At 34.4% G+C, this 20,594-nt stretch overlaps 2 protein-coding genes across 2 annotated transcripts; both read right to left on the minus strand.

The window, feature by feature from the left end:
• Positions 1-3,414: 3,414 nt before the first annotated feature.
• Positions 3,415-6,981, minus strand: LOC132550421 (perlucin-like). The gene is made up of 5 exons (XM_060214483.1): positions 6,921-6,981; positions 6,389-6,477; positions 5,418-5,505; positions 3,891-4,131; positions 3,415-3,445 (listed from the first exon to the last, which is right to left on the minus strand). Exons 1-5 carry the CDS (start codon positions 6,979-6,981, stop codon positions 3,415-3,417), a joined length of 510 nt encoding a protein of 169 aa, XP_060070466.1.
• Positions 6,982-9,707: 2,726 nt separating this feature from the next.
• On the minus strand, positions 9,708-19,660 carry LOC132550455 (sialate O-acetylesterase-like). Its single transcript, XM_060214523.1, has 9 exons — positions 19,606-19,660; positions 18,961-19,295; positions 18,588-18,729; positions 15,664-15,826; positions 15,019-15,101; positions 14,347-14,477; positions 13,073-13,227; positions 11,524-11,719; positions 9,708-9,938 (listed from the first exon to the last, which is right to left on the minus strand). Exons 1-9 carry the CDS (start codon positions 19,658-19,660, stop codon positions 9,708-9,710), a joined length of 1,491 nt encoding a protein of 496 aa, XP_060070506.1.
• Between the last annotated feature and the right edge of the window lie 934 nt (positions 19,661-20,594).

Here is a 20,594-nt window from a genome sequence, read left to right on the forward strand (position 1 = left end):
ATTGCCTTTTGGAATACGATTTGTTGGTCAACAACCCATGCGGTAGCTCTATCGCCAGGATTTTTAACCCACTAACATAAAATAACGGTAAACTGGTAAATAGAAATATCCCATTCCAAGGAGATTCAGGTAGCTATTACGTCTAAACTTACATATGTCTTCTTCATAGGCTTTGCTGCTTTAGCCGTTAGGCTCTTGGCCAAATGAAATATCTTTATGGATAATAATACAAAGTCCAAAGCCTTTCCTTGTCTATTTGTGATCGATGTCCTTTTCTTGACATTCTTGTCCCAGACGTTGCTAATACCCGCAATTACATGTAATATTTGTCTGGTATAAGACAGGCTATTTACATCACGTTCTTCACTAATTCCTCTTAAATGTGTTTATAAATAAAGGATTTTTTTGTTAGAGGAATATTAATACATACGAACTCTCCTACAGTGTAGTATACGCTGCAGTTAAGAAATATAGACTATATTTTCTTCAGCATCACTGACTCCTGAAAAACCACAAGGAGAATAAGATCGGATGTTCAAGACGAGTAAGCGTCTTCTGCTTCATCAACGACACTCGCCATGTAGACCTTTGTCAATCCGAAAAAAATTGTCACGTTCTCAAATGAGAAGAAGGTATACAACAACGAAACCAACAGGCAAATTACGAGCATCAAATACCTCCAGCTTCATATCGCACACAAGATGTATTAATATGACATGGTATTCAAGTATGCTCTGGAAATGCGAAAAATCGATTTGTTATTTTCACGTTCTCACCAATACTAAACAGTTTTTGAGGTATTATCACACTTAACAACAACACGAAAATCTAGAGTAGATCAACAACATCCGCCATGTAGATCTTGGTCAATCCTAGTAAGTCATGTCACGTTGTCAAATGAGAAGAAAAAAAAAGACTAGTGATTAAAATATGACACAAGTAAAAACATCAACGAAACCGTGAATATATACCATCCTTGTATTTGGTAGGTAGAATATTTGTGTCACGTCACTATATTACAAATGCTCAGATTTTCAGAAAACAAAACGAACGTTGTCGTCTTTCTTATGATCGAACTTTAAAAATCTCATATCTATCACATAATGACCCAAAGCATAAAGCTATCAATTTGGTGTTTGTTTTTGATGCAATTTTTGCCACAATATCCTATCAATGTTTTCTGTAATGATATACTATTTTGTTGTTTGTTACACTGACGTTCATTCAGTAATAAAACCAACTGACGATGCCTCGTAAAAGAAAAAAGAAAAGATTACTGTATTTACTAGTACTGGAAGGATCAACCATATATAGCTTGAGAAAAAAGAACTGACAAAGCACCATAGTAAATGTGCTGACAGAATTAACCTCGGATGTGATTGTAACGCGTTTGTGTTGACCAGCAAAGATAATCACTGACGCCAGCCCCATTGGGATTCAGCATATCAGATCTGCCTCTGGTTTGATTGAGACCCGGGATGATGTTATTAGTGTAGCACGGATTTAATGGAGCATGTTATGAGAGGTCGGGGATTGGGAACATCTTATGGGGATCTGCCATTACTGTTACTGAATCACCGGTATTATCAAAGCCACAACAACTGATAACACTTATATATTATATGATGAAAATGTATTTTTTCACTATATATATCCGAACTTCCTAACTGTTAAAAATGCTAGTCGGTTATTCCATACGAATGTTAATAATGCTTATTCATATTTTATACTTAGGCTTAATGAAGAAATTCATCTTTTGTATCATCTCCGGTTCAAATCGGAAATGGAGTCAATAGAGCGCAGACATGGACTTAGTGCTAGACGAAATAGTATCGGACAGACGCAGGTAATATATGTGCCATCAGATCACATGACCGCTCAAACGGTAGTATTTTGTGCGGGTGTCTACGTTAAACTTCAAAATTCTGGCTTGTATGATGTGATCATCATAGTATCAGACAGGGTCCTTTGAAGACAACCAAAACGGAAAGGACGATACTCCAAGGTCGTATATAGTGTAGCTGTAGGATTATCTCCAAAATCAATTCAAATCTGTGTTGCTTCTTTACACATCATTACACTATAGATTAGGTTCTGACAGGATTTATATCGTCTGCAATGGCTCGTTTTCGTTTAAAGAGGTAGTCTGTGCTGCTGATGTCCTAAGCATGGACGGCGTTTCTTACCTGACAGTCAATTTCACATTGTTTGACATGTGAAAAGAATGATACAATAATAGAAACAAAATGCGGATCCCTTTCTATTCTGTATGTAAATGTCATAAATGCTGAAATTAACATTTCCTTTGTACAATGTAAATCCTTTTTTCCAGTAAACCATCAAGAAAATACCAACATGGCAACATAATCATAATTCAAACTCAAATTCCATAACACTAGGGTAAAATGTGAACAAAAGAAAGACTTACACGGACATTCCTGAAAAAGTACAATGGGAACGAGACCAGGTGTTCATAATTAAAGTTTCAGGTAAATGGTAAAAAAAAATCAATATAGGCTCCTACGAAATAAACATTAGATCCTTTGATTAAGACATGCATTTCGGCAAATTGTCTAAAATGTCAAAACAATGCAACCATGATTGTGGAAATGTATAAATGACAATGACATGTTGGTATATTATGAAATTTAAGTAAAACTGTCAATGAAGCATTTAGAACAAAACAATCATAAGCAAAAAGTTATTTTACTTTGAGATTAGATTAATATCCACTTATGCTACCAAACTATCAAGTGCTAGCATACTGAAATGTTTTTAAATCGGTAGATGATATACAATCAGCAACCATTATAAATCCTTATCGCCAATACACTTCATGCTGAATTAATTTTCACCCAGCACCCAGAGAGCACAGAAGCAAATTCCGAGCCTGGTGTTCATTTCTGTTTCTTTGGCCTGCAAATGTGACGTGAACAGTGTGATCAAGAACTAATGCAGACATAAAAATGATGCCAGAACCATCATAAAATTACACAATAACTCGATATACAGAGTTGGAAAGCATTGTTCACAAAGGGATGCTTAGATATCTTTAGAATCAAAACGAGTTCTTGTTATGCTAAAGTATATGATAAACCATACGTCTGCAAATAGAAGATAAGACTTTCATTTGCTGAATGTAATAGAGTGATCACGATCGACCTGTTTTGGATGTAAGGCCACCATCAGGACATCGCTTTTTCTGAAACCAGAGACGGTTGTTCCCAGGAGAGTAGGACAATTTACATATATTTGAACCCATTCCTCTGATACGCGCTTCGCTCAATCATGGAATGCTTGATGCAATCAGCACGAATATACCTAGGTACGCGTTTCCCGTAATTCAAGTCCGCTGACAAGAAAAACATTTCATGTCAAACTGTTTATTACATAGATCACAATAGAAATTAACTCTTAGCCAATGGTTATCCAGTGGTATTCTTGTCTGCAAAAGAAAAATGAGCACATAATTTTTGCCACTGTATATATAATATTTATCCAAAATAATCCCTACAAATTTGGTAAAAAAATGAGATTTTTGAAAATATTTCATAATCTGTATTTCTTTTATATTGACTTATGAGATTTTAGATATAAAATACATATTATATAAAGAATAAATCCTTAAATAAATATATTTCTATAAACATTGCGCGTGTGGCTTTGCCGATAAATGCTTATTATTTCCCCGTTTAAGTAATTAGCAGTCAGGCTTAAATTCAGTTTAGAAACAGATTTTATGTATGCAAGAACGTATTTTGTTATGATGACTGACTTCATTTTCAAAACATTTGCTTATGTACGGGACGACAAATAAGGAAATTCGAATGATCCTTAAATTGTTAACGTAATTATGAATAAAATTGTTTCTATCATATTAGAATACCTACAATGGTTTCGCCTCGCATATAGCACCCTGCGGGAACGGACAGTAGTTGTCATTCCAGTGAGTGTGTAAGTTTAGTTCGAGGCAATGTTCGTTACCATGGGAATTATTTGGTTGGTCTTTGTTCCACTTGCAATAATTATGAGCATGGCCACAGGGTCGCATTGGCACAGGATTATTGTTTTCTATCCACACCCAGCTGCTATTGGCATTCATATTTGTACCTCCTACCCAGAAAGAAGCATCTGCAAGAATGAAATGAAAATTTCAATGCATTCTGTACGTTAAGATAAGAAACAGTGTCTTCTCAATATCAGTTTCAATAGATCAATTGTTATTGGTAAAGACGTACTATAACTAAAAACATATTGCTTTGTGCAATAAAATTAACTATAAGTGTAAACACCGCAGCGATAACATCTTTCGATTGACATTTTTCATACCCTACCATAATAACGTCATTTTGAAATGCAAATATAAAATTGTATTGATAAAGACATTGCAGAAGTACATGTAAGTCTCTCACATCTGCATCGTGATCGAAAGTAATTTTGTGTGTGAGTCGACCTTCCAAACAAATCGTACTTCTGATAATACCTAAAGTTACACTGGTTGTGAAAGTGTACATCAACTGAGCATTTTCTAACTACGATTTAAGTAACTAAAATATATGTTACATGGAAGTTAATCATCACGCTATTGTTAGACTCTAAGTTTAAATATCGCACCAAGGAGGAGTCATACAATAAACAATTGGAAAATTATTGATATGGGAGAAGGTAGGACTAAACGAAAGAAAGGAATTCCACAGTTCATTTCCGTTCTACCCCTAAACGACCGTACAACATGCAGTTTCTTATAAATGTATCTGACGAAAGAACCATCATCAAATAAAGAGTTCGCACAAGTTAACACAACGTCCAGAGGTCAGAGGGCAAATATGAGATGATTCCTCATACACGAGGACTGACATTACCGTAATTAGATTATGCACGAGCAGAAGAGAAAATGAAGGAAGACAATTGGCGTTTGGGCAATTTTCGTTTGGTAATTCCATCTTCTCGGAGTAGAGGGAACAAGTAAAAAACCTCCAAATGTTGCTTAGGTGTTCTCGTATCAGATATCACAGACAATCTTGCTGTTATTCGCAAACCTTCAGATGTGACCTACACAGCATGCAATTACATGTCTCGCATGAAGCAAAAATCAAACCTGATAGATATTTATTACAACGTTATTAGAATGTTCATATTTTTAATTGTTGAGACCAAATGATATTCTCCGTAATATGCAATATAATTCTGAAATCGAATTGGCTATAATATCGAATGAAGTTTTAATTGTTTGAAAGAAATGTCAGGAATGTAGGATGGGAAATTAGAATTGTGTTAGGATGTGATATGGAGTTGACAGGTCTATACCATAAATCTATCAATGGTGAAGGATTCAATGTGGCTACGTCAACCATAAAATAATACACATCAAATGACACCAATCCTCTTAATACTTAAATTATAGTGAATATGCATACGTCGCACCCGCACTCCTCCCTCCAGAAATCTGTTCTCCTCTTCCGAGTCGATAGAGGCCAAATGCCCACCGATGAGGACACAGTGTTGCTGAAAGACAAAATGCCGCCAAACGTCAAACTATTCTAAACATGGACGTATTATTATTTGCATTGAATTTTATGCCCTCTTAGAAACTTAACGAAATTGAGAATAAGTGCATGTGGTTTTGCCGTTTGGGAGATTGTTTGTGTCATCCTATTGAAGCAATATTACTATATCCAATGTGACTGCATGCTTTCTGTAATGACTTTTCCAATGTCCTTGTAGGGGCGAGAAGACCTGAAAACTACAACACATGGTAAAACAAAGAACAGGAATAGCTAGTATGACAAATTAAGTTCCTAGTCTTACAGATAGTTTATGAAATATAGCCAAGAGCAAAAGTTTTCCTTCCTGAGAGTAGAGACTGGTATACTTGATTTTAATAGTCATATTGTGTCTAAATATTTCGAAATAGAAATCTTATCTGTTGCATTTTGGCGCTTGTCGAACTCCAAATCTGGATTTTAACTTTTCTGCGATCAATTTGGATGAGATGAAGCAGTAAGATGCAGTTGAAATAATAATTTCGCACTTTACAATGTCCTAATCAAAATTTGCATTAAACTTTTTTTTTTCACTTGTGTGTTCATTTTTTAATCTTCAACGGTTCTGTCTAGGTCAAAACAGAATAAAAAACGTTGTATATATGCTAATTATAATAAGAAGAAAACGAAAATTGATTATCATCCTCTATTGTGATACATCATCTATGTCTGTATCCTCTCGTCATTACCAAGGAGAGGCCTCAGTTAAACCAACACTTTCTGTTTTTATAAAGATTGAATTCCCTAAAATTTTGACATTTTTTCTAACGTTAGTGACTACAACATCGTTCAAAGACTATAAACGAATAAAGATATTTACAGCAACACGCATACTACTGACTTACCATATGTTCGATCCAGGAATCAGATGTATTGACGAAGATGTAGCACGAGTGATCATGCAATACCCAACCAGCCTTACATCTTGAATTGGCTACAAATAGACAGTACAGGTTTACAATGTTGTACTCTCTTGTACAATTGTTTACATCTTTAAATGGCTACAAATAGACAGTACAGGTTTACAATGTTGTACTCTCTTTTACAATTGTTTAATTTGCGGGGATAATATTTCGCGTCTGTCACGGTTGTTGGGATTAGATAGGTTAAAGTGTCAGCAGTGGTCTGTTTCTCAAGTTAATGTGAAGCACAGATTACAAGGGATTAGGAGAGTCGAACCACGCACCTCGGGGTTATGTTCACCAATGCATTAACTAACTGAATTAACTCGGGAAAGTAAAACATTTCATTGTGAGGGCATGTAATTATAATTAATCACATGATACTTTCTCTGGTAGTAACGATGATATACGGTATCAATTTGTCTTGCTTATTATTTATTAAACTGTTTAAAAAAACATTAAAATTATACATCACCTTTTGTGCAGTACCATTCGGATGCAAATATTAACACCAGGAATACACGAAGTCTCAACATATTCACCTGCAAGAACATCAAGTGCGAATCTATTCCTAGTAGGGCTGAAATCTAGATAAGAGAGCACGTACTTCGGTATCATAAGATAACATTGTGGTTATCGAGACCTACTGGCTTTAGAAGAAATAACATTGCCCTTTACTTTGAAAGCGGCTTATATACCTCAGAAATGGATTGAGCAGTTGTAATAAGTAATTATTTGCAAATGATAAATCACTCTTTTTTATGGTTTATCGGTTAAAACGTGAAAACATTAAACAATACAATAACGCCAAAAGGGGTATGGGATAAAGTGTTGAAGATTTGTAAGTGAATGACATTTAGGACAAGATAGTTGACAATGACATCTCACTTTTTTCAGATATTTATGACTAGGTTTTGCATTATCAAAGCAAAAGTACAAACCAAGGTCAAAATACTTGTCTATTTTATCAACATGTGACGACTGTACATGAATGGAAGGGTTGAACGCTTTGAACTATGAAATTTACGAGGTGGTGAGAGGATAACCATATGTCTTTTGTGATAAGTAATGTATACAACAGTTAAACAACTAATCTGTAGCTAAAATAGTAATTATTGAAATCACCTGATCATCCTGAACGTGAAAAAAGACAATTTGGAAATGCATAAACATAAAAGAAAATTATCAAAATTGCTGTAGAAATTAACATTCCAGGTCCTTATGTCAGCGCCTTAGAAACCTGGCATTGCATCGGATGTAAGGATCTAATAGAAAATTACTATCTCTACACTGGTTCCAAATCCGAAATCTTTAATCAATAAAAGTACTATTCATGTCATATTTGCTACAAGGCATATACCGATATAATACATAGCATTTTGAACTTCAACAGGTTATCACAGAATTGCTTTGGGGCTACACGTGTTCTCATCCATAAGCACAGGGGAGTTGTCTCGCTTTCAATTATTATGATCTTCACAAAACGATGATTCATAAAATCTTGCGTTTTTGGAATTACAATTTGATATCAATGCTTTTTAAAATGAACTTCCTGCGTCGATGGTTTGCAGGTAAATACACATTCATGCTACTATAAACACAGAATAACCAGCAACTCAAAACGTTGACGTCTTCATATATGTATATATATATATATATATATATATATATATAGTGGTATTGCAAAGGCGCTTCTAAGTGGCAACATCATATGTAACTATATATGTATATAGCTACATATGATGTTGCCACTCGGAAGCGTCTTTGCAATACCACTACACTAAAATATCTACACCTGGGCAAATATTTACACCTTGACACTGGATCATGATATCCTGATCCGTAGAATAACAGAATTGGACCAATGCATTATTACACAATACACCTCCATTTTTGACATGTACTGCTGAAGCAAGCGTTCGTCAAGTAAACGAGACATCATATGAAGTATAATTCATATTGTAATATGCAAGATTTGCCGAAAACATAACAATTTTGGGAAATGTCCTTACAGGTCAATGAAAGCATTATTTTGATAACGCTAGAATATTTTGTATAAATTTGTAGTTTGGCCAGATGACAATTTGTGTGATTATGACGTAACATTTGTATAGATTATGGTTCTCCAGAATCAACAACCTTTTGTGTGCAGATGTATGCTCAACGCGCACAGCCAACACAAAGACGATCACATGTTATTGAAAAATTACATTTGATTAGGGTAGATAATGAACCATGACAAAGGTTCCTATAACAGTTGAATATTTTAGTGTGACGTTTTGATGACAACATGGTGACTTTCATCAGACAAATGACCAGTGCGAAGCGTACTAGAACAAGAATTGTCTTGACACTATGAAAAAATTGTTGAAAATTCGTGAAATTCCAAATTTAGTTCAATTCGAAGTCTTTTGACGTTTCCTGTCTCGTTAACTACCTATATAGTGCAATAAAATAGTACAAAAGAAAACATTTATTTCCAAAAATGTTGAGTTTCACAAAGCTACCATTGTGTCTTCAATGAAAGTTTGTTAATAAGAATAGTACATGTATATTAATCACTAACAGGTATATATTTTATTAGGACACGTTACAGAGGTCAAAAACACCAATTAAAATACCTGAACATAGGGAACGAATGTCTGCGAACATGATGGCGTACACCTTAAGCATTTAAAACAATAAACTTGAGGCTGACAGGAAAACCTGGCGTTCTCCTATAACGTATAAAATGAAACTTTAGACTTTCTCACCGGTTAATCGTTTTGTCCAATCATAAAACGCGTCACCATCGAGATGCATATGCCATACTACAACTTCATACTAAATTTATGTCAATAAAATTGAAAAATAACTAAATTTCGGATAATCCGACGCCTCCATTTTGTAGCTATTTCGGTGACAATGTCATTTAACTGCATTTTAAGAAGTGACCTATAGATATCCTTTCAAGGATTTTTATCCTGATGTGCTGCATACAACAAACTGTAGATATTAAAAGGTTTAGGCCAATCAGAAGGCAGAAAAAGACGGCCATCTTGCGAAATCAGAACATGAAAGATTTTTCCATGTCTATAGGTAATCGATATAACTACCCCAAAGTTTTTTCTCTAATAAGTGGAAGGAGAAAAAAGAAGAAATGTAGGATAAAATAATTGTAGGAATTGTCGTAAAATCAGTTAGTACAAAGCTTGGTAAATAGATAAATTAATAAATGAATTAAATGCGTTGAATTTTCGCATTTTATTTCGTTATTGTACACTCAAAGAAAACTGTGGAAAAAAGGTGGTCCCGGGAGGTCAGTTTCCCGCCCATACACTGCGCATTGTTTAAACGCACATGGACTTTCTTGCCAAGCATATCGGACTGCAGACACGGTCATCTGGTCACATTGCGTGGTGTTCAGTGTAACAGACGATATGTCATATGCTTCTATTGTAGCTGCTTTCCAGTTATCAAAATTTTTATCACATATCCTAGCTGCACAGCATACCTGTAATTTGTCAAAGATAAAATGAAATGAATGGAAATGAAGTTGTAAAAACTATATCACCATGATCTCATTACACTAGATTAAATCTCTGGCTTCTGCAGAAGTCAATAACTGATTATATATATGTTGTTTAAGTAATGCACAAATTTCGGATATGAAATACAAACGCTTTTTCCTCATTTGCATTCCTCCGTTTTCTGCTTAATTATTTAAGCGTTGAATCTTGCTTTTGTCGATTTCATGGAGTGGTGAATTAGTTGATCATTACACAAATTTAATGAACTGCGCAAAAAGCAGTTCATGTTGAATTTGTCCTACGAGTAATTCAATTTGTTACTAGCTAAAATCAGCAAAAGTAAGGTTTTTTATTTTGAACAAATCCAAGTCTGCAGTACCAGAACTTGTGCAAGTCTAGATCTGGTCATATTCGTGGGAAAAAAACTAGACTTAATTTGGTGATGACGAGTGATACTTGCGTAGAAACTGAAATATATCAAAATACGTTTCAGTTTTTTTTAATAAGATATGTGTTTGAAAATTACCAGCGACTCACATATTCGGTTATCTACGGCGTCGCCTGAACCCATGTAATCGTCAATAGGTACAATTACGCCCGAAAACAGTTAAGAATAAAAAAGTATTTCTCCAAATCTTCATCGCACAAAGAACTAAATTTTAATTACATTCTTTTTGTGTTTGATTGATTTTAAATTTCGCTACGGACGTTATGAACATAAATTTTGTGTGTTTATTTTTCTTTAAACCAGAAATTATTCATTTATCTTAATAGATATATATCACATTTAATCTCTAGCGATTTGTTCTTAGCGTCATTTACATCGTACGACATTGTATAGTATATCAATTATGTAAAGTCAATGGTTTTAATATTTTCTTGTTGTAAAATTACCAATGTTGGCCATGCCTCATCTAACTATTTTCCTTGCAAACTCCACAAATGATTTCCAGACTTTCCTATTTAGCACTCTCTTAAATATTACCTTAATAAACAACTCCGATTCCCGTTATGACAATATTTTTCAGTCGCAATATATTTAGAAAACAACTTCTATCTTTCTATATGTGTCGCATTAATTACAGGCATAAGGGAGATAACTCTTGTATATGTTGTATTTTAAATCACGACACTTGTACTCAATTGTATTGCAATCTATCTCAACTTCTATTTAAAGTTTCTAATTATCGCCAAAAAGAACCGTTTAACATGCAGTCTTTTGACGGTGGAACTAGAATATAAAAATAAGGTTAATTTCAGATTGATACAACCTTATTCATGTACATTTTTTATCTGAATGCATTCATGGTTGTCTTGGACCGATATATATATATATATATATATATACTGGTGTTGAATCTATTGTAACTATGATGGTTTGTTTCGGTTTTACGAATTTTGAAATGTATGATTAATCACAGTTTTTGATTTAGAATATTTACAAGATTTTCTTGGAGTAATTTTCATCTTCGGATTTCAAACGTTGTTATAAAACTTATTAAGTCACTTGCATAATAGTTTGTATTAGTTTCCAAATGTAGTAAAGCTTAAATAAGTATTGTTGTTTACCTCAAAGTTACTGCTGAGGGCGTCCACCCTTATTGGAGTTCGTCCCTGGTCATACTCTATATTTAGGGTGTGGCTAGACAAATGGTAATCCGATGGATAAGGACCTTCATAGTCCAGTCCCGATTGATGGTACGCTACCCCGAGAGCTGAGAGAACTAGACGGGAGGCTACGTCATGTTTATACCGAGGATGTATGCTGATGATAATAACGCAAAGCCATAAAAATAAATGTAATATAAAGTCAAATCTGACAGAAGAAGCAATTAAAACACCATTTTATGAAAAGTTGATAGATTCAAGAAATCATTCGTTGGTTTAAATTTGACATTTCCGTGCATCGGATGTCGATAATCGGGCCCCTAAGGTGTTGGTGAAATTGATGTTGACCTCTATCAGTACCAAGTATCCACACTTGTTTTATGTAATCAAAGGGGAAAAATACGTTTTAGTGGTTTTAACGTTTGAACAGATTTCGGAAGACCATAAAACGATGGAGCAATGACAACAAGTACGATGACGAATTCTGTTTGATGTAATATTGGTGAGTAAGTTGATAATCTACTTTGATTCCTGTCGAACACCAATAACTTTATGACGTCTTAGTAAAATCTTATATGAGATACAACTACAAGCGATTTGGAAGTTTGTAGTCTCAGCTTCAGGATATCCTTGCTTTCTAAGTGATATGGTAAAATACAAAAACGACTTAATGGAAATGATTTAGAGTATTAACCGATAAATTAACCATATGTAGTCTCAGCTTCAGGATATTCTTGCTTTTTAAGTACTATAGTAGAATAATAAAAAAAAACTTTATGGAAATGAAAAAGCTGGTTTTTGAGTGCGATACAAAACAAACCAAAATATCTGCTTTCGATTTAGTTACGTCCGTGTTATTTTATCTTTTTTAAAGTCATATGCAATTCCGGTTTGTGAAATCGATTATGTTAATAGAAGTGGCAAACGCACGTGTTCATATATTATTCTACTGCAAATACACGTTTTACAAAATTCTAAAATGATAACGAAACGGACTACGAATATTGTTTACTCAGAATATTACAGAAATATATCATGAAAAAGTGTACTGAAATACGGGGATGAGAAATCTCAGAGGGATCCTGTCCGCTGTCATCACTTAATATCAATTAGTTATGCATCATTGGATTCCATTTTACTCTTTCCGATCAGTTCGAACATGCAAAACATGGACAAAATATAACCTACACATACACCAGAAACGTGAGAATAACTCATCAAGTAATTAGCTCTCAAGGCAGTGATAACTTCTTATCCCTAGTAAAATCAAAGATGGCCGCTTGTCGACAGTTTCGGTTTGCTTATTAGGTCTTAAATAACAATCTACAACTGAAGACCAAGAGAAACATACACATTGGATTTCAGAATTATTCACCGAACATTTTCAATATTTAACGATAGGCTATAATTGCCAGAATCGAAGAATTCTTCCAGTCAACAATTTCCTTTTTACGGCGACTCCCAAATGTATAATGAACAAAAAGGGAACAAGAAATTTTTTTTACTATACCTGCCGTACGGTGATTTAAAGTCGGGTAGGTCCAAGGCCACAGACATGAATGTATTCGGCATTTTTGGGTTTGGTACTTTTCCGTATCCGGCCGTTTGAGCCCATCTCAGCGCTGGGAATCCTTTGGCTATCGTCTCAGGCGCATTGGGTGCTAGCTACATAACTAACTCATGGGAACATTTAAGAAGAATTTTTATTTCTCTAAATGGAAACGAGAATGATATTCTATTCCTCAAATGCAACATTTGCCTTTGTACGTACTTTATCATTGCTTATTATTAAGGTATGTAATTAAAGCCCCAATATACGTAAAAATCACCATAAAAAACAAACTTTATCTTATTTTCCCCGTAATATATGTAACAAAACAAATACTTTCCTTTAATTAAAGAAAATAAAACTGACTGTTTTCAATTTAAATAAAAATTGAAAAAATCGGAAAATAAACAATGTGGGACCCACACTAATTCATACATTACCGCTCGTAGCGATGACATTGCGCATGCGCATATTCCGCGTGTGTAAACATGGCAGACACAGTACCGACGGCCACCAGTCGCTTCCTTTTTTTTCCAATCATACATCAGGCCAGTTCTGAATTCTTACGTTATAATTGTGCGTCGTATCGTTTCTAAACTAATTATTCCTTCTAATAATTTCCCAAAAACTGAATGTTTATCACAGGAATACATCAAGTCTACGACAAGACTTCGCAAACAATGTTTGTAAACAAAAACTTACCGTAGACATATCTGCATGTACTTCCTCTATAAGTAGAAACCTCAACTCTCGCGAGATCAGGTCATGAACTTTCCGACGTGGTTCGGCAACAATCGTAATTTCGATGGCGGCGTGTTTAAAATGGAGGTGTGTTTACAAATAGCGAGTTTCAACTGCTCATGTATCAATACTTTATGCACAAAGTCATGGTAACTATTGTTTGAATAACTTAATTTTAACTACGTCTTAGAGAATATCTCAATAATTATGTGTGATTATACACTAAATTTTTGGTGAATGTTACGTATATTGGGGCTTTAACAGCAATTAACTTTATTGATTTAAAGTCAAATTTGTTTGTTGAAAAGAAAATATTTCTTAAAAATAAATGTCATATTTTTTTTTTATTTTTTTGTCCTTCTTTAGGTCGCTGTTGGCGACATTTTCTGTGTGGAAGGGCCGTAGCAAAGAAAATTATATAAAAATAATATTATAACGTGTTCACCCTTTCAGTCATCGACTATTTACCAGTATCCGTGTATAGTATTTCTTACCTGTACAAAACCAAACGGAAATTCTGCTGACGTTGTGTGAAGGGATGCCGAGCTGAATCTTTGTCTCCAGTCGTTTATCATAGCCGGGAACTGACAACTATACAAATCAGATGTTGCTAGGTTCGCCTCTCCTATAATGGAAAAATGAATACATTTGTTGTGAAAACAGCACTAAAGATAAAATTTATTACTGCAAAATGATAATCTTTATGGTAACAAGAAGTATGGTATAGTATAATAAAGTATCTAAGATATTTACAACGAACCTGGTAGATTTACACTGTAAGTCAGTGCTTTACACTTTGGCAGGGTTCTTTCATAGGGGCCTATAATTAGAGATCGATACATAAACACCAAGGGCATACATTGCACCATATTATTGAATTATGAAAGGTTCGTCAATACAGAGTCAGGCCATTAAGAACCATCAATTATCAACGTAAAACCCAAAGCTCCCGCATACGCTGCTGAAAATAACAACGTGGTCATGGTATATCTTGTTAAACAAATAGAGCATTGTACAAAACAGTAACGAGTAAAAAGCACATCGCAATGCTTTAGAATCAAAGACGTTGGAGCCACTTAATGCAATCAACTACATCATATAGCTGTTTCGACCTTACTGGAAATTAAATTGAATGAATATAACGACACAAAGACATGAATTATTACCTTGATACCAAATAACTCCGTAAATAGTGTTTCTCGTAAGAGGATTCATCATAGCGTTCCATAGATCCGAGTTATGGATAACTCTTAAGATTGAAAACATCAGACGGTTAATCACGGTTAATTATTGAGAAAACAATTACAAATATAATTTCATAATATGTGCAAATCATCTTTTCTCATTCTAAAACTATTGTAAATGTACTCAATTCGGAGCAATTACAATCAAACAAATTATCAATCTTTTAAGGAAATTTAAAGCTATGATAATTACGTGCATCCATAAAGTGACTGCATTTAGTAAATATATCTAAGCCCAATGCTTTCAGCAAGACAAAAGCTAAACTAAGATTACAACTTATATACAATACATGTATGTTTACAGTGTTACAATACACATGGTATCTTGGTGTTTCTTTTAACTCCTAAATTGATCATAGGGCTTTTAATTCGCGGTTGTTGTCCCGATCTCCGATCCGTCATGGAGATTAATTTCGTGCAACCCTTTCGTGTCATCCTTTCACAGTGAACGTGAACAGTCAATGCTGACTAGGTCTGAATTATCACGATTTTTAATCACCTTGAATATCATACCGTGTTATGCCAGCTATGCAGTAGCAAATACTATACTTAGTCAGTTGAACATACCTTTTTACCTGGTGAGAACATTTGCTTAAGGCAGAGGTCGAAGACCACCATTCAATTTTTGTTCCACCCCAATTTGACTCGATAAGCCCGATTGGATATTTGAATTGTGAAGACAATTGCTTGCCAAATAGCCAGCATACGGCAGAAAAGCCTACCAAATTTCCTGTAAAAAATCAGGGAAATTTGTTCAATATTTGTATAAGATTAGACAGCTTAAACAATGTTCACTGTTTACATAGATAGGAAATTAGGGTCCAATATTATCATTATACTTAAAGCCCAAATATACGTAAATGGGATACACTTTAATGTTTCAGTACTAATCTGAGATCAATTTCGTTTAACATTTCTGTTAAACTTATGCAAAAGTGGACCGTTTTGTTCCAAATCAAAAGTCAAACAAATGTGAACGATTTTAGGACAGATAAACGCACAAAGCGAAAAATGGACACCTCTTTACAAAATAATATGTACTTCAATTTTTCTCAGATACATAAGTTTTCAGCATTATCATTTAAACGTTTGTTTATATTCCTCTCCAATGTTTGAAATGATATCCCAGTTACGTATATTGTGGCTTGAAACCACGCTGTCCTATATTCATTTTTCCTATATCTATTGAACGTTAATGATTTTTATTTTGGTCAAGTATAAAGTAGAGGCAACTTAAATGATTTTACACACGGTCAAGAAACCAACGATCTAGATATCACAGATAAATTAGATACCCGCAAATTTACCATATGCAACTGGACACACCATTGTCGGGTCGAAATCTGCGTTCACCAGAGCAATAAATTTGGCTCTTTTAACGCGGCCAGATGGGTTATTTTCCTGTAACTGATACTATAAACGCTAGCTACAAGTCACACATCACATGTTGCGCTAGCTCCTGACCTTCAAGTTCGTCTTCGTATGACCTTGGGTGGTTCGCCATTAATTTGTTTGCAACAGCAATAGTCATACAGGGACATTATACATCGATGAACGTGCCACTTATGTGCGTTTTACAGTGCAATCATACTAAAACATCATCGCCCGGATTCGGTAACAGGACAAATAACTGCGGTAAAAAGCCTTTTACTACTAACTAAATTTAAGCTGAACGGCAAGGAGAGCCAAGGTAGAACCGAAAATTTAAAACTAAATTAGGTTATATTAGCGAACAAACACCAAATTTGGAGTGAGCGAGCCTTCCAGTGAGAGGCATTAAGTATACATTAAAAAGTTCTTCTATGACGTATGAATACTCCGCTCTAAATTGTAATGCGGAAGTTACTAACACTAACTAACTAACTAACTAACTGACTGACTGACTGACTGACTGACTGACTGACTGACTGACTCACTCACTGACTGACTGACTGACTGACTGACTGACTGACTGACTAACTAGATAACTGATTGATTGACTAACTAACTAACTAACTAACTAACTAACTAACTAACTAACTAACTAACTAACTAACTAACTAACTAACTAACTAACTAACTAACTAACTAACTAACTAACTAACTAACTAACTAACTAACTGACTGACTGACTGACTGACTGATTGACTGACTAACTAACTAACTAACTAACTAACTAACTAACTAACTAACTAACTAACTAACTAACTAACTAACTAACTAACTAACTAACTAACTAACTAACTAACTAACTAACTAACTAACTAACTAACTAACTAACTAACTAACTAACTAACTAACTAACTAACTAACTAACTTACTTACTAACTAACTAACTAAATAACTAAATAACTAACTAACTAACTAACTAACTAACTAACTAACTAACTAACTAACTGACTAACTAACTAAATAACTAACTAACTACATAACTAACTAACTAACTAACTAACTAACTAACTAAATAACTAACTAACTAACTAACTAACTAACTAACTAACTAACTGACTAACTAACTGACTAACTGATTGAACTAACTAACTAACTAACTAACTAACTAACTAACTAACTAACTAACTAACTAACTAACTAACTAACTAAATAACTAACTAACTAACTAACTAACTAACTAACTAACTAACTAAATAACTAACTGACTAACTAACTAATAACTAACTGACTAACTAACTAACTAACTAACAGTTGTGTATTAAAACCAGCATGTGTATTCCTTGTATTTATAAGGCAACAATTATTAAGAATGTCATAGTCTTTAACATAGTAGAAACAACAACAAAATACCATCTTTTTCACATATTATAATAAAACTAAGGCAAAATATGAACCAAAGACAGGTTCACACGGAGACTGGACACATCGACGCCACCCGCCACGGAACATCTTCTGTCTATTGCTATTGCTATATATATATATATATATATTTACACTACTCACGATCACTATCAAATTCTATCAAAACAAAAAAAAAAAACAAAAAAAAAAAAAAAAAAAAACTGCAAAAACGGTATTTGCTGCTTTCTTGAGCTTAAGTTTCATATTACTTAATGTCCTGGCCACACATATGGTTATTGATGGACAGAAATCAATAGAGGAAGTAGGTGGTTGAGTGTGTGTATTCATGGAAGGTTGTGATATGGTTGTGTAAGCCTCGTTGTGATAGTTCTATCACACTGAATATAGTGTCAAAGGTTCCAAGCAGGAAACAAGTCACATTTTAGTAACAACGAAAAATCCAATGAACAACCATTTTTGTATAATTTAGTCATTTAAAGCCGGCTGGACTATGCAGTTTCTAGCTGAACCACGTAAATACGGTTATGATCTAAAGTGCAGAAACATACCAGGAGATATCACAATGATGTATCCGTTACATGCATGTGTTTGGTTCAGGATTGCATTTGCCTTTGGTGATGTTAGGAATACATGCATATTAAAGGTGACATCATAGGATAAACGTAATCTAATATCGATGATTTACATAATAGTCGTACCTTGATTCGGAACTGACCACTGTGAAGTTGCTGTCAGATTGAAGTCATGTAGTGCAACGCTGGCCAGCGAATGCTTAGCTTGAAATAAGCGGATATCACTGTAGTTCGAAGCCTCTGCGAGCTCGGCGGACGCGTTTGTAAGCTACATTTCACCAAAAGAATATATATTTTATGTAAAAATGCTCATTCGTTTGATTATACTGGTTTTGTAAACTATTACATACAAGGGAAAAATCTTTACTTATATCAATGTATTTCATGTCCTGTAACAGTGATTTAACTGCCAGTACATTTGATATCGATATGAAGGAAAACACTCATAAAATGAATCCAAGGTCCTCCTGCAAATAAAAAGTCAATAAGTTGTACTCACGCCATACATGGTAAATTCCATGTTGCTCTGATCGGAGCATACCCATACATCACCGAACATCACGTCATGTAAAGTTATCGTCCCTTCACTTGATTTTGCCGACAGGGTGTAAGGACCATAATTGTCATTAGTGACGGCCACCTTCGCAATCCACGTCATAACTCCCGATTCATTGAATGTGACAACATCATCAAAGACCTTATGACCGTTCAGAAACAGTTGAACCGTGTCCCCTATGTGTGAGGATGTTCCCCACACGATCGCTCCACCAGCGCCATGCTGCAGCACCATGTGGTCGGTGTAGTAGGAAGCAAACTTAAACGTTGATATCCCCACTAATTAATGTAAATTAAGATAGCAGTGATTATCATATTGTTTTATTTTTGTATCATTTTATACCTATCAACAATTAGGTCATTTGTCGAAAACACTAGGTTTTATAAACATTAAACAAATCCACGCTTTGTCGTACATTTTAAATGCGATAAGCTTTGATCTAAGGTTTGCCAATACACGATTGACGCATAATGTCGAAATAACATCCGAGGATAATATAAACAAAACCATATTTCTATTTTTTCCGTTCCAGTTTTAAAGAATAGTAGAGGACTCTGATAGAAAACGATAGAAAATAACATGACTTACAGCCGACAACATTGCATATAGTGAGACAACAAAGCAGCCAATGAATTCCCGTCATTGTTCTAAGTCTATTTCTTACTGTCTGAGCAAGTGCTTTAACACCAATACCTTATCTCTATATGCAATGACTTATCGTGTTGACCCTTAACATACGTGAGTACATGCTAAAAGAGAACAACACTACAGCTAAAGCCAAGAAGAGAGCACGTAGGAGAAATGGTGTAAGTGTTTTCGTCTGGCAACAGATTCTATGACCCCCCCATTTGAACGACGATAGTACCTTTCTGAGTGACTGCATTATGAACGCACCTTCCAATTACTCCCATTATCCGATGTCAGCTTCTTCATAACGACTCTAGCTGTTAAGAGGGGTTATGTAAAACGCCTCTGTCATCGATATCATAAAAAGTGTAAAACACTTTTAAAACGATGCACATTTGTATGATTTAGTGGACATTGAAACGTGTCCTGGCTTGCCCAAAATGTGCAAGTCTTTTTGGAGTTACTGGATAAACAGAATATCACACTCATGTTCATATCATACTGAATGTATGAATGTCGTCTTCTATTTCAATGATTTGTGTCATGCCATATTATAGAAATCGTACAATAACTTCATTATATAACGGAAAAGCAAGTTAGTCGGCATATTCAATAGATATAACCTATCAGCATACATTATTTTTTTACCTAGGGTAGTGTTGTTCGCTCCTACAGACTTTATACTATAAACTCAGTCGTCAACCATAAACAGAAAGTAGATCTTCTGTAAGAATGATTTTTATCATTTCCCCAAGAGAAGTATGGCAAAAAAACATCAAAAAATGATTTCAAAGAAGAGAGTAAAATATCAAATTGAAAAAATAATTAATTAAGTTAACTAAATTAATTTCCTAACGGCATTTTCTACTCCTGAACTACTTATATATACTCAATTTTGATTTATGAAGGAACAAATTTGAAAGAAGTGAAATCAAGTTGAATATCAGGTT

This window comes from Ylistrum balloti, unplaced genomic scaffold (genome assembly GCF_031769215.1).
Source record: "Ylistrum balloti isolate Yb309-2 unplaced genomic scaffold, AGI_CSIRO_Ybal_v1 Utg370124, whole genome shotgun sequence".
In the NCBI taxonomy this organism is placed as follows: Eukaryota; Metazoa; Mollusca; class Bivalvia; order Pectinida; family Pectinidae; genus Ylistrum; species Ylistrum balloti.

Coding starts and splice junctions, on each gene's coding strand:
- LOC132550455 (XM_060214523.1), bottom strand. CDS start 19,660: ATGACGGGAATTCATTGGCTGCTTTGTTGTCTCACTATATGCAATGTT. Junction 19,296..19,605: donor TATATGCAATGTTGTCGGCT/GTAAGTCATGTT, acceptor TACATTAATTAG/TGGGGATATCAACGTTTAAG. Junction 18,730..18,960: donor TGGAATTTACCATGTATGGC/GTGAGTACAACT, acceptor GGTGAAATGTAG/CTTACAAACGCGTCCGCCGA.
- LOC132550421 (XM_060214483.1), bottom strand. CDS start 6,981: ATGTTGAGACTTCGTGTATTCCTGGTGTTAATATTTGCATCCGAATGG. Junction 6,478..6,920: donor CGAATGGTACTGCACAAAAG/GTGATGTATAAT, acceptor GTCTATTTGTAG/CCAATTCAAGATGTAAGGCT. Junction 5,506..6,388: donor ATTCCTGGATCGAACATATG/GTAAGTCAGTAG, acceptor TTTGTCTTTCAG/CAACACTGTGTCCTCATCGG.